This window comes from Acomys russatus, chromosome 2, assembly GCF_903995435.1.
Source record: "Acomys russatus chromosome 2, mAcoRus1.1, whole genome shotgun sequence".
In the NCBI taxonomy this organism is placed as follows: Eukaryota; Metazoa; Chordata; class Mammalia; order Rodentia; family Muridae; genus Acomys; species Acomys russatus.
In genome coordinates this window covers 33,923,029-33,938,367 of record NC_067138.1, presented here as the reverse complement: position 1 = coordinate 33,938,367, position 15,339 = coordinate 33,923,029, and the positions used below count along the sequence as shown (strand labels likewise).

Sequence of the window (15,339 nt, the reverse complement as noted above, 5' to 3'; positions counted from 1 at the left end):
TGCATCCTGCTTGCATGGGGTGGGGCGGGTGTGGGGCCTACTTTACAAAAACCTTTGAAAGTTTAACTACTGTTTACCTTGTGGGGATGTCGTCACTGTAAGGAACTCTATTGAAATGTCTATGACCTGGACCTAGAGTTAAAGACAGTTGTAAGCTACTTTGTGGGTACAGAGTACCAAACCCTAATCCTCTGCAAGAGGACCTAGCAAGAACTCTTAACCAGTAATAAGCTGCCTTCCTACCTGAATGCCTTCTCTCTGTCCCCTCTTCCCCCTTTCCCCCTCTCCTCTCTCCTTCCCCCCCGTCCCCCACCCTCAATATACTTGAGAAAAGGTTTGAAAAAAATTCAAATAATCTAAATGAAAGCAAGAATTTTATTTCTTTCGTAAACAAACAAACAAAAACCAACTGAAAGTCATTATGAGATATTCCGGAAGACACATTTTTCATCTCAGTGAAACTGAAATCTTCTTTGAAGTCTTTAGAGAGAAACTGGAAGTTGATCCGCGATGAGGGCCTCACGGTGATGGATAAAGCCAAGGGTCTCTTCCTGCCAGAAGATGAAAATCTCCGGGAGAAGGGGGACTGGAGCCAGTTCACGCTGTGGCAGCAAGGTGAGCTCTGGACTTCTGGATGATCTTTCTCATGCATTGACCAGACGAAACAAGTGACAAGAGTCTTCCGGTGACAGCTGCCTAGGAGTTTTGATAAGCACTCACTGTTTTTAAACACATGTATGTATTTGTGTGTATACCTATATGTATTTGAATAAATACATAAGGGATTTCAATGTTCCTAGTCTTCTCTGTTATAGAGTGCACTGTTAACTACGTGTAACTGGAAAGCCCACCACGTCTATCGCTGTCTCAGAGAGGAGTGTCTCTGAGCTGTATGCACTACCGTAAAATGCAGGTGATGCTGTGGGCCAAAGTGATGTCAGCGTGAGTGGAGCTACGGCAAAGGATAACATTGTCTTATGTCACGACTGTTTTCTAACTCCTCATTGATAACTTTCTTCTTGTTATTGTTCTTTCTGTTGATTTTTAATTGTTATGGTAAACACTTTTGCTGAAACACCATAGTAGAATTGTTGCATTCTTTCTTAATATAGGCATCTCAGGTTAATGATATGTGGCTTCAGATGCTTAATCTATACTGTGTTATTTTTCACCAGATTCAAAACAGGCTAAATTTATGTCCTGAATTCCACTTTGAATCAAAGTAATTTAATGTGTGTGTGTGTGTGTGTGTGTGTGTGTGTGTGTGTGTATAACAAATGTGTTTTTATTTATGGTTTTTTTTTATATAGCTCCAGTATACCTCTATAATCTTTAAATAGTATGATTGGTATTGAACTGTATTTGTGTGGGTGTTGGTGTGTGAGAGAGTGTATGCGCATGAATGAGAGGGTGTGTGTGTGTGAGAGAGAGTGTGTGTGTGTGCGTATATAAAAGAGCATGTGTAAGAGCGTGTGTATGTAAGAGGGTATGTGAGAGTGTATGTGTGCAAGAAAATGTATATATATGAGAGTATATGTGTAAGAAAATATGTGAAAAAGTGTATGTGTATGTAAGAGAAAGTGTGTGTATAAGAGAGTATGTGTGAGAGAGAGTGTGTGTATGTAAGAGAAAGAGTGTGTGTGTGAGAGAGAGAGTATGTGTGTAAATAAGAGAAAGTGTGTTATATATGTGTGTGTTCCAGGAACTTCACACATGTTAGGTTAATGATGTCTCACCAAGTTTTATCCTCAGCTCTTATATTCCTTTTTGAATAATCTACTTTCTTTTCTTTTTATCATATTTTTATTATTTAAAACAATTTTCTAATTTAAATATATTTTGATCATATTCTTCCCCTCCCTCAAGCCCTTCCAGATAATTCCCTCCTCCCTACCTACCCAACTTTTAAGTTTTTTCTCAAAAGTCAAACAGAAACCTAAAACCTACTAAACCCCCCAATACAAGAGAACAAAGTAAAACACCCCTCCCTGCCAAACAACACCAAACTATAACCAAATAAAAGCATGCTCGTGCGTGGGCATGTGCGCGAGGGTGCACGCGCGCGCGCACACGCGCGCACACACGCACACATGCACACACACACACACACACACACACACACACACACACACACACACACCCTTCCTAGCAGGTATAAATGAAAGTTCAGTTGTTTGCATTCACTTTAGTGGCTAGGTTTTAAGTCTTTCTTTTGTTTGTTCATTTTTAAAATTATAACAAGATAAAACAAAAACTATCACATTGAAGTTGAGCAAGGCAAACAAGCAGAAGGAAAAGAGCCCAAGAGAAGGGCACAAGAATCAGAGACCCAGTTGTTTGCTCATTCGGGAATTCCATAAAAAGACTAAACTGGAAGCCAGTATAAACACAGAGGACCTGGTTTGGAGATTCCTGTTGGGCCCCTTAGGCCAACGCGCGCGCACACACACGCACACATGCACACACACACACACACACACACACACACACACACACACCCTTCCTAGCAGGTATAAATGAAAGTTCAGTTGTTTGCATTCACTTTAGTGGCTAGGTTTTAAGTCTTTCTTTTGTTTGTTCATTTTTAAAATTATAACAAGATAAAACAAAAACTATCACATTGAAGTTGAGCAAGGCAAACAAGCAGAAGGAAAAGAGCCCAAGAGAAGGGCACAAGAATCAGAGACCCAGTCGTTTGCTCATTCGGGAATTCCATAAAAAGACTAAACTGGAAGCCAGGGTATAAACACAGAGGACCTGGTTTGGAGATTCCTGTTGGGCCCCTTAGGCCAACAATTCAATTCCTATACTCTCGACTATAGGAAGCTTCATTTGGTGACAAGATGGCCAGCTGCAACTCTGTTTCTCCATTATTTGTATATGTTTTGGATTTCTTCTGTGTTCAGTTTCTATACTACCCTTCAAATGCCCTTTATTTTTCTCTATCACTCCATGTCTTCCCTCCCACAGCCTCCTCTTGATCCTCCCTTTCTAGCCCGCCTCAGTTCATCCATCTCTATTCTATTTCTCTTTCCTAACCAGATCTACCTGTTCCCTCTAGTCCCGTCCTCTTACATCCCCTCTGTGGGTTTGTGGATTGTAGTTTGGTAATCACTGAGTTGACAGCTAATATCCACATGTAAGTGAATACATACCATTTTTGTCTTCCTGGGACTAGGTTGCCTCATTCAGGATGATTTTTTTTTTAGTTCCATCCATTTATCTGGGAGTTTCATGATTTCGTTCTTTTTCATGGCTGAGTAGTACTCTATTGTGTAAATGTACCACATTTTCTTTATCTATTCTTCTGTTGAGAAGAACAACAGATTGTTTCCAATTTCTGGCTATTATGAATAAAGCTACAATGAGCATGGTTGAACAACTGTATCCTAGGTAAGCTGCAGCATCCTTTGGGTAATAGCTGGTCCTTGACGCAGATCAATTCCCATCTTCCTGTGGAACTGCCACACTGATTTCCATAGTGGTTGCAGAAGTTTACACTCTCAGCAATATACATGAGTGTTCCCCTTACTCCACATCCTCTCCAGCCTGAGCGGTCACTTATTTTGTTGATCATAGCCATTCTGACAGGAGTAAGATGGAATCTCAAAGTAACTTTAATTTGCATTTCCCTGATGGCTAAGGATACTGATCATTAACTTAAGTGTTCTCAGCCATTTCAGTTTCCTCTATTGAGAATTCTTTGTTTAGAGCTGTCTCCCATTTTTTAATTGGGCTGCTTTCTTGATATCTAATTTCTTGAATTCTTTATATGTTTTAGATATTAGCCCTCTATCAGTTACGTAGTTGGTAATAATCTTTTCCCATTCTGTAGGCTGCCACTTTGTCCAAATGATGGTATGGCTCAGCTATTAAAAGCTAGATTCAAAACCAAAAAAAAAAAAAAGAATAATATTTTCTTCACAAATAAGTTTTGTAAAATGGCTTCCTGCAGCACTAGGGGCCCGAGCCAGTGCTAGAGCATTAGCTCGGAATGTACAAGTCCCTGTGCTTGCTCACCAGAACTCTAATAAATTACTAATTGACTACTGTTAAATGTGTGTCTTGCTCACATATTAAACAATTATTGTCAATCGTGACTAAAATACAAAGGAAATATGCCACATGCGTTTGTTCTAGAGCCTAGGGGAAATGGTGCTGATGGATCCTCCATCACTTCTGGATGTCTGACTCTTAGGTCCTCTGCAGTCTGCTTGTGGCCCAGGACAGAATGAGATGGGCACCTGTATCTTAAGGCACAGGGCTTGGAAACAACAGGCAGTTTACACTGCTGGGCTGGGCAGCCACTATTCATTGACCAGAGTTGCCATGCAGAATGGAAGTTGTCTTCTCTGTAGAGTCTTGAACATTAAGAATCTACCCAGGTCTCTAGTTCCATGAATAGACCTGATCAGGTCACATGCAAGCAATGCCTTATTCTTTTATATCCTCATTACCCACTAGGTCTCTTCTCTGTGCCATTTTCCCAAAGAAACCAAGTTTATACTTGTTGAGAATTAACTTTGGTGACAGATAATGAAAATGGCAGCAAATCCACTGCATTACCAATGCCGGGCATTCTTTTTTCAATTACAGAGTCAACCCAGTGCCTCCTGCCTGATAACTCGTGGTGTAACAAAGGGAGAAAGTGTGCTTTGAAGCTTAGAATTTGGAAATCATGGGCCTCAATTACAGTCCCACATGTATTTCTCTTGCTCTATCATATAGGCATGCTGTGAATCTCCTTGAAATGAGTAATGAAATAGTTATATTGAGTATAGAGTAGTTACCACTGTCAGTGACAGCTAGGGAGAAGAGCATTGAATATATGACAACAATTCTGCAGTGTTGCTGGGTAATAAGAATCCATTCATGATGAGCAATAAAGAGGTGGTCTTGAGGCCTGTAGTTGCCAAGGTTCTGTAGAATAAAAGAACTTACCGAAGGTAGAGGGAGGGCTTGGTTAGAATGACTTACAGGCTGTAGTCCATCTAGTCCAACAATGAGGGCCTCTAAACGAAAGGTCCAAGAACTCAGTGGTTGCTCAGTCCATGAAGCCGGATGTCTCAGCTGGTCTTCCATTTAAGCTAGAATCTCAAAGGAGTGGGCTCTAATGCCAATAAAGGGGTGGACTTGCTAGTGAGGGCATGAACAAGCAGGCAGAGAGAAACTTCCTTCTTCCGTGTCCTTGATATAGGCTTCCAGCAGAAGGTGGCCCAGATTACAAGTATGTCTTCCCACCTCAAAAGATCTGAATTAAAGGTCTCACTCCCCACCTCAAAGACCCAGACTGGAAATACATCTTCCCACTTCAAATGATCTAATTAAGCAAAAGTCCCTCACAAGCGTGCCCAGCTAGCTTCGAGTGTCAGTTAACTCTAGATGTAGACAACTGACATAGGCATCACAGGCCTATCTGAAAGCCTAGGTGTCGGGTCCGTGCCTTCTGTACTGGAATTCCCAGCTCTCTGCTCTTGCATTTACTGTGTGAGCCTTCTGTGTGTCAGTTTGTCCTCTGTATAATAAGGACCTGAGTGCCTGCCCGCCTTCCTGGGTGCAGTGCACATCATACATCGTCACATGTGACCGTGGTGAGCACAATGGGGATGGTTGTGCTTAGTGGGTCCTTTCAATCCCACATGGATACTTAAAACTACTGGTTGCAAGTCATGGATGTGCCACCACGACTGCATCACCTTCTCCTGAGAGAGAATCTGTATTTTCGGACTACAAGAGATAGACCAGCTATATCCCTGATCTTGAGACCAGAGATATGTCAGGTTTCAGAGTTTTTCTGATCTGAGAATAGTGGCGTGGACTTTGCTTGCTACTGTTTATGATCAAACAACCGTAGGCTAGACCTGAGGTCATTTGAATACCATATCCCTGAACGCCCAATTCGGCTTTAGTTGTGCATATGGAGATTAGGGACCCTCACTTTTGATGCACCTAGAGGTCTCTAACCCAGACCCAACCAGGAAAACCCTGGTGACAGGAATCATTTGGTCGTCTTAGCACAACTGACCAATCAGGTGTTACACAAGTTCAGACCTCGCCAGTGTGCTGAGGGAAACCCAGCTGCTTTGGTGGCTTTTCAAGCTATCTGACTTCACCCAGCCCCAGTCGTAGCAGCATAGGCCATAGCTGATGGTCTCCTGCCAGCCTTCCCTCTCCAAGCCTTGCTCATAGATGCCCTGGAACACCAAAGCTAAAAAGTATGTTTATGATAGCTTATACATTTATATGCTGTTCTTTCAAACTGACATGGCTTGTTTGGCTCATTGGGGTACGCTATTACTAACTAGAAAGAGCAGCTAGCAGTGTACTGCATTAAGAAATAAAAAGCTCATCTGCAAGGGCTGGAGAGATGGCTCAGTGGTTAGGAGCACTGTCTGCTCTTCCAAAGGACCTGGGTTCAATTCTTGGTACACACATAGCAGCTCACAACTGTCTTTAAATCCAGTTCCAAAGCATCTGACACCTACATACCAATGCACATGAAATAAAAGTAAATCAAAATTATTTGAAAAGAGAAGCAAAGAATTAGTAACACTGTATAAGCTGTTTCCTAAGCCAAGAGATCCTCTTGACTGAGGCAAAAGTTATGAAGCTGTATCTCTTGGAACTCATTTTGTCCTCAGCATAAGATTATCATATGTACATTAGCACTAAGGTCGAGATCCTCTTTAGATGTAGCTTCTTTTATAGGGATTTTGAATAGGAAAACAAAAATTCTGTCTTAAAAAACAAAACAAAACAAACAGCCGGGCATGGTGGTACACGCCTTTAATCCCAGCACTCAAGAGGCAGAGGTAGGTGGATCTCTGTGAGTTCAAGGCCAGTCTGGTCTACAAAGCAAGTCCAGGACAGACAAGGCTACATAGAGAAACTCTGTCTCCAAAAACCAAAAACCAAAGCAAAACATAAAAAAAAAAAAAAAAAAAAAAAAAAAAAAACAGAACTATGGTTTACCTCCTCCATGGAGCTAGTGGTACTGCATACATTCTGAGCAGCTCTTCCCAAGCAGAGTGGGGAGAATTTTACATGGTCCAGGATACTGAAGATGCTGAAGATGATGCCCCAGGGTCTGCTCTTGATAGAATTACTCATAAAAAACATTTTGCTTAAAGGTCCTCATGCTCTTCATTTAAATGCCATTTTATCAACACTTAAAGGTTCTTACTTCATTGAAAATACCCTAAATTTCAACTCAATATGTTTTGCTATCTCTTAGAAGTGCAGTTGAGACAGGGATAGAATAAAAGGTATTTTCTCAGAGGCTGTATTAATTTCCAGTGTGTGCTGTAATACATTGGCACAAGCCAGTGGCATGAAAGCATGACTCAGAAGCCTGCAGTGAGTTTTCACTGCCTAAAACCAAGTTGTTATCCTTCAGTGGGCTTCAGATTGTAGAATCTGCCCATGGCTCTTATCTTACGTCCCGCTTCCATCTCTAAAGCCGGCAGTGGCTGGTCAGTCTTTTCTAATCCAAATCGCTGACTCTTCGCTCTCACTTTTGCACATTTAAGGGCCCTATGATGACAGTGGCTTCTAACTGTCGTTCTCTCGGTCTTCACATTCCTACAGTGAAGGAGAGTATACAAGCACATGAGTTTCAAATGGGGATGTGATAAAGTTTTAATGCAGTTTGTTTTCTGAGGTGTGTGTATGCGTGTACATGTGTGCGCGTGTGCGTGTGTACTTCAGTAGGGTCACTAGGTTGATCAGCTTGTACTTGAACTCCTAGGCTCAGATGACCCTCCCAGTTAACTTCCAGAGTGGCTGAGACCACAGATGCACCATGGCATCTGGGATTTACTTCTCACAATAGTCTTATCATGTTTTGTTCTAGGAAGGAAAAACGAGAATGCCTGTAAAGGAGCTCCTAAGACCTGTGCTTTACTCGAAAAGTTCTCCGAGACGACAGGATGCAGGAGAGGACAGGTACCCAGGGTGTTTCAGAGGTGGGAAGAACACAGTTTGTTGTCAGGAAAGAGACAGAACTGACCTTTACAAAAAAAAAAAAAAAATCACAATTATTTCCCTTGGCACGATGGGCGTCTCTTTTTTCCCCATCCACTTTTTAATGAAACATAATTTCATGTGGTTGATGTCAAAATGTGAAGGTGGAAAATGTTGAGCGTTATGTCACATTGTGGAAAATAAGAGGGCTTGCTTTTTTTTTTTTTTTTGGCTCCTTTACAAAGAAATAAGATGTGAACATAAGTCCCAAGGGTTACAAAGACTCTCATGAACTGATAGCGATTTGGCTGCTTCTTGGCCCCTTGGTAAATGGATGATTGGGTGTCATGCTTTCTGTGCAGATCAAATATTCCATCATGCACCCTGGCACTCATGTGTGGCCACACACGGGACCCACAAACTGCAGACTCCGAATGCATCTAGGGTTGGTGATTCCCAAGGAAGGCTGCAAGATCCGGTGTGCGAATGAGACCAGGTATGTTTCCTTGTCATCTTTTTCACCCATCACTCAACAACAGGTGTTCCTTACAGAAAGTCTCTGTTCGGGCCTGGAGAGATGGCTCAGAGGTTAAGAGCACTGGCTGCTCTTCCAAAGGTCTTGAGTTCAATTCCCAGCACCCACATGGAGGTTCACAACCATCTATACTGAGATCTGGTGCCCTCTTCTGATGTGCAGATGTACACGCAGGTGAAACACTGTATACATAATAAATAAATCTTCAAAAAATTAAAAGAAAAATAAAAAAAGAAAGTCTCTGTTCAGTGGGACCAGGCCCCTTTCTCTGTAGCTGAAGTGGACAGTAGACAGGAGTGGAGTGCTCTGAGTCCAGACGCTAGTGTGTGGCCTTCTTTGTGCTTCCTGAGAGTGCAGAGATATCGTTCAGAGTCAAGGCAGGCCATTTACCCCCAGACACTCATCTGCCTGTCCAGCCTCCTTGTTTCTTCTAAGTGGACAACCTTGCAATCAGAGCTAGTTCCCTTGCCTTAAGCTCCCTACATTGTGTACTGCACAGTGTTAATTATGCATATGTATAAGAAGTCTTCTTTGAGGAAATTACCCAGTGGGGTTTATGTTTTGCTCTGGAGGTGACAGCATGGTTCAGTGAGTGACTCTTTCTTGCAGACCCATGTCTGTCACTGTGTGGCCTTGACTAGTCTCTTAATCTCCTTAAATCTCAGCTTTCTTGCTTATGAAATTGGCAATAATGCTGACTCTGTATGGTTATCACATGCACTATCCTGAGAAGCCCCTTGTCCTCCACCTGGCATCAGTAAGGCCATGGTAAATGTTAGGATGCCACATTGCGCTCTCTACTTTTCTGATTCACCCTCTTGGGAACAAGCCACACTTGCTCAAGTGTCACAAGCTCTGCGTTTTGTGAGGAAGTACTGAGATGCTTCTTTGCCCTAGAAGTCCCTTTATCTATTCAAAGTATACTAGTTACTAGGATCCGATTTCAGTTCATAAATAAAGACATACAGTTTGACATCTCAAGCCAGGTGTACAGTGTGGCCTCCGGGGACCTTCTGATCAGCTGTCATTGCTGTTGATGTCTCTTAGCCTGATGATCATGTTGAAATGGAAACTTCTAGAGATGAGAAACTAAGATATTATCTTCTTCTGCATTCCTTATTGTCTCTGACAGGGGACAGAATGGAGGGTGAGTCAAATGTTATAGGCCATACCATGATGGGTCATAGGGAGCTTTCCTTTCTCAGACATACATGATCAGGAAGATTGTAGCACTGATTCTCCATGAGCCGAAGGGGAGCAAAAGTCAAAAGTTACAAACTGGGCAGGATGTCACTTGCACCTAAGGTTTGGGGATCTTGAGTAGTCCTTTGTTTTGATAATGTACTTTGCTTGTCTATTTATTTGTTTTTAGACAAGAGGGTTACAGGTATTGAAAGCTGTGAGGAAAACATTCTGAAACATCTATAAAACTAAAGACGCCAAATCTGAGGGACTCTGTGTGGTTCAGCATCCAAGAGTAGAGAGCATGTGGGAAGTAAGGTGGGAGTGGGTGTGGCTGAGGCCAGTCATAGGAAGAAAGCTTCTGGCACCAAATTTATTGGCTCAGTTCACCCTCGGGCTTGGTTGTCAGAAGGGATGAGACAGGAGCACCATCAGTAGCTGAGCCACTGAAATAGTCCAAAGAGAAGAGTAGAGGCTGAGTGCTAGAGCGTAACAGTGAGTGCAAAAGCAGGAGACATGAGAGGGTTGACTCGGGGGAACTCTCAGAGTGTGGGAACAAGAGGAGGCCAAGGAGGCTCTCCACTTCCAGTCTTCGGCAGGAAGGTGCTTGTGCCTAGACAGACACATATTGACAACTGGAAATATATAAGGCAGGTTCAGAGAAAGGAAAATGAATCTAGTGTTTGTACATATTTCATTTACTTTGCTGTGGGAATACAGGAGAGAAATCAAGGAGCTGGCTGGAACCAGGAAAAATAAAGGCCTAGCATTCAGGACCAAGGTCAGATATGGAGATGGAGATTTGAGAGTCGGGCTTGGCAGGAGCTTTGAGAGGCAGCTTGATGGACAACTGAGTGATTAGAGAAATGAAAAGAAGCCATGAGAATGCCTTGTAATGCCTTTGGAAATTAAGTACGAGGCTTCAGGGTCTCTCATGCTGGGAATGGGGGCAGTGAGAATAAAAACATCAAGGTCTTCTTTCTGATAACCAACTAGTGTCTTCGAAATTGTCTGGTGCCTTTCAACCATTCCCATGAATGTTTTGTCTTTTACTCTCGCCCTCTTTTCTCCCTTCAGTCCTTCTCCTCTTCCTTCCTCTCTTCCCTCCTTCCTTCCTTTCTTCCTTGCTTTTGTCTATTCTCCTTGTAGCTACTTGTAGCAAAATTACTCAATTAAAAGTCCCTTTAGGCCTGGCCAGCAAAGTGTGGAACTGACCCTCCGCTTCAGAGGCCTGAGGAAGAAGAGAGATCACTTTGAAGGTTGACTATGGCAGGCAGGCAGGGGAGCAGGTGGGTAGAGCTGGAGGCATGGCCACCAAGTCTCTGAGAGCTCAGGATGTTTGGTGACCTTCCCTGTCATTGCCCATCTAGCTGTTTCTTTGCATCACATGCTCCAGTCCCTCATGGCCACACGAGAGGATGCAAGTCATTGTCACGCCCTTCCCTGAGTCTTAAACCACCCCTAGATGAATGGTTCTCATCAAACAGAGGTCGCCCGGCTAACTTCGAGGACTCTGGGTAGAATAGTAACTTGTAGCCCATCAGTTTCTGCTGAGATAAAATACAGTGTCGTTCATGTGACACTAAGGAGTTATTAACAGCAGTAATTTGCAGGTGGTCTATTTTGTAAATTCACAGTCATTATTAAGAAGTGTTCACCACCCATCTGCCTATCACCAGGCACTGGGCTGATTCTGCAGAGGATCTGGGAGCGCAGAGAACCTTGCTCCTCACTGTGGCTGCCTGTCAGTGGTCCTTCTCCATCCCTGCTGTCAGAAGTGCCCTAGGCTGGGGTGCATTCTCGTCTGTAATCCTTAACTAATGGCATTTAGAAAGGGGTTAGTATTTCATTGGCAAAATCGTGCTTTTCATAAGAGAAATAGGTTGATCTAGCTAAAGCTCTGTGTGATGCTTAAAGTATAAATATCAGGAGAACTGAATAGTAAACAGTCTGCAAAGATTTTTTTTTTCTTTCTTTTCTTTTCTTTTTTTTTTTTTTTTTTTTTTTGAGACAGGGTTTCTCTGTGTAACAACTGTGGCTGTGCTGGAACTCGCTGTGTAGTCTAGGCTGGCCTCGAACTCACGGAGATCCACCTGCCTCTGCCTCCCAAGTGCTGGAATTAAAGGCGTGAGCCACCACTGCCTGGCCCAGTCTGTAAAGATTTCTAATACAAAGATTTTCAGATGAAACCTGGATGTTTTGTTCTGTGAGCAGTTGTACCTGACCGAGTGTCAAAACAAGCTCACAGGGAAAGAAGTCAGGCTTCCTTGCACTAGGTGGCAGGCAGTGGCCTTTCGGAGCCTGACACCTGGCCTACTAAAAGAACAGTTTACCCACAGCAGTTTGTTTTCTGTAGTTCCCAGGTTTCAATAGTTAGATTTCTGCTTCCCTTGAAGTGTGGGATTCCTGCCAGGGCATGAGCTCTTTAAATGCTCCACCACTGCAGTACAAAATATGGCATTGCTGTTGTCTGTTGTTTTCTCCTCCCACAGTGAGCTTCTACATCTTAAAATACCATTTCAGATTTACAAATGCCTTCTGGTTGCAAGATCAGAGTGTGTGTCCCTTGGAAATAATTTATAAGACACAGAGAAACAGGATGCAGAGGGTTGTCTTTGATCCTGTTACTCACAGGTATTGCCCAGCTGCTCCTCGGCAGCATCACTAGTTTGTTCTTAATGCCGGTGATGCAGCTGTGGTGCAGCCGGTTCTAAGCACATGAGGAACAACACCATTCCTAACAGCAATCCCGAATAATCAGGGTTATTACAATCCCAGTGCTACATCCGAGAAGACCAAGCTACAAAAAAAACACACCGCCCACTGTGATATCTGTACTGGTTTATGTATGTACTGCTAGATGACAAAAGATAACACAAGTCCATATTTCCAGAGTGTGAAATCAAGGTGGTTTGTTTTTGGTTTGGTTTTGGTTTGGTTTTTTGTTTTGTTTTGTTTTTCAAGGCTTATTCATTCTGAGGGCTCAAAGAGACAATTTGCCCCTGTCTCCTCTTTCTGAAACTGCTTCTTAGCCTTGGGGTACCTCGGCTAGTAGATGCCTAACTCCAAGCTCTGCCTCTATCTTCACGCCCTCCTCCCTGTATCTTCTTCTGTATCCTTTGGTACTGACATGGTTGGATTTAGGGGCCCACCTGGGCTGATCTCATTTTCAAAAGCATAAACTTGACATCTGCAAAGACCTCCAATTCAGAATAACTTTCCAGCATATATGATTTTGTAATAATAGGTAAGTCAGGAAGTAAGCTCCACCCTAGGTATTGTGACTTGAACTATATTCCAAGCGCATAGCTGTGCCAAGACAGATGAAGGGTCCACCTCTTCCTGGGTCACTGGGCAAGCATCAAGCCTGACAAAGCACTGTTAAAATCTGGTAAAGTCACTGTTAATATTAATGATGAATTTATCATATTCTTACTGTATGTACTCCTTGTGTTCACTTCCCTGTAAATAAGCAAAGATAGTGGGGATGAAGAGTTTGATTTTCTGCGTGGTGCTTATTGGACCCTTTTCCTGTCATGGTTGTCTTGAGCAAAGGGGCTGTCATTTAGCCAGCTGGAGTACTTTTTACCAGGACCATCTGTCTGGAACACTGTTTGGATGATGCCTTCAAAAGCTAAGTGATGATCACATCCCGTTAACCCAGCTCCTGAAAGCCAAACAATTCGTACCAGACTTCGCTTTCTCAAGCTTCAGTGAACTTTGGATGTCCCTGCAGCCCTTAGCACCCACACCACCAAGGGGAGCACTTCATTGGCTCTGTCGTAGCAGGACAGCAGTGAGTGATGCTAAGAGGCAAAGGTGTGACTGGTCCACCTAAGCAAGGCTCCTTGCTTAATTCAGCTGAGTGGAATACACTCCTCCGTGCTTCCCCTGCTATCATTACGTCAAGTCCAATAAAAAAGGACTTCTTCCTTCCTGGCCTATGCTTAGTAATGGATGGTGAGCTGGGAACACAACCAGAAACAAGAGAAGACTGCAGAAGCAGGACAGTCAGTGGCTGTGATTGCTGGGAGCAAGCCAGGCTGGGGAAAGCCAAGCTAGCCAAACTCAAGAGTTGGCCCAGGGCAGGAAGAAAGAAGGGCGGCTGAAGGACAGAGAGTGAGAGACAGCAAGAGAGGGTAGAGAGCTGAGAGGGACCTAGGATCAAATACTGCAAGGAGCCAAAAACAGAGAAGCTGCAGGCTTTGGGCTCCAGAGAGCTAGGCGTGCAGGGCTAAGGGTCTCAGACGCAGCCTATGATACTGGCCAGTGTGAAAGCCTGAGGAATCTACTTTCTAGGCCTGTGCAGAGCGGTAACGCTGGCTACTGTCAGGGCCTCAAGCCAGGACTCCGGCATCTTGGCTTCCTAGACACACCTAAAAGCCTTAGCAGTCCCAGGTTAGGAGACCCCATCCCGGAGGCCTGCAGCACAAGGAAGCAGCACGTTTTATTGTTTGCTCCTGTTTTCTGCTGCTTCTCCCCACAGCCAACCGTGCAGGGAACTGAGCCGCCAAAGGCACACACTTGGAGAACTCCTTGGCCTGCGCGTAGTGTGTATCTGGGTAGACAGCCAGTTGGCAATACTGCTGTGTGTCGCCACATCAAAGTGCCCAATGGCCTTGCTTTCAGGAAATCAGACGGAAGCATTTTCTCAGTCAAGGTTCCTCTTCCCAGAAAACTTGAGCTCAGTGGTTATCAACTTTCCTAAAGCTGCGACCCTTTAATACAGCTCATGTTGTGGTGGCCCCTCCCCCAACCATAAAATCATTTTTGTTGCGCCTTTGTAACTGTAATCTTGAGACTGTTATGAATCGTAATGTAAATATCTATTTTTTTCTTATCTTAGGGAACCCTGGTGAAAGGGTCATGTGACACTTCCATTGAGAACTGCTGGGTTATACTTGTAAGGTGATCATTTCAAATGCTAGAAGCAGCTGGGGAGCCTGAGGTCACCTGTGTGGCAGGCCCTCCTTTAGGGCTGGACGTGAGCTCACTAAGGAAAGTTGATGCACAGCTAAATAAACTTGAACTGGCAGATAAGCAAGCCACCAGGAAGTGGACATTGATTACGACTCTAAGAAGTGGCTAAGTTGTGTAGGAATTATCCTATATCTATAAGAGGCCAGCCCAAACTACACTGTGACTGGCCTAAGTGCCTGTGACTTCATTACTCTTGCAGACCAGCACCATGGCCTGGAACAGCACTGACAGAGAGTCAGGAAAGCGCACATTGGCATTAGTGACCAATGAGACGTGAAGGGACATGTAGCCATTCACTTTCTTTATATATTACTGTGCAAATAAACACACACTCTCTCACTACATACTTCTAACATTTTAGATGTGTTTTTCTGACTCTCCTGAAGCTCCAAGTAGGAGGTTATGTAAAAGTCATGCTAAAATAACTACATTATGAAATCAAAATTTTGATCTGCCATAAATTCATAGTACTTTTTGTTGCTTTGTTTTAAGAGGGGACCTGACAAGGTACACTAAGTTGTACAGTTTTCATGCTAGAAAAGCTGTGAATTTTAAATAATTTACAACTGAAGTTTTTCCTCCCACTTTCCCCCTCCCCACTAACACAGAACTATCCCACAAAACTAGTCCCTGTTCAATTTGTGCTGCAGTGAGACTTTAGTCACAGATGGCCTCCCCCT

General features: G+C 43.5%; 1 protein-coding gene across 1 annotated transcript in view; it reads left to right on the top strand.

Moving 5' to 3' along the window:
• Positions 1-15,339, top strand: part of Asph (aspartate beta-hydroxylase) — a 210,404-nt gene that overhangs the window by 186,887 nt on the left and 8,178 nt on the right. The window contains exons 20-22 of the mRNA XM_051160059.1: positions 480-615; positions 7,853-7,944; positions 8,325-8,458. Of these exons, the coding sequence (XP_051016016.1) occupies positions 480-615; positions 7,853-7,944; positions 8,325-8,458 (362 nt within the window). The remainder of the gene's footprint in view (positions 1-479; positions 616-7,852; positions 7,945-8,324; positions 8,459-15,339) is intronic.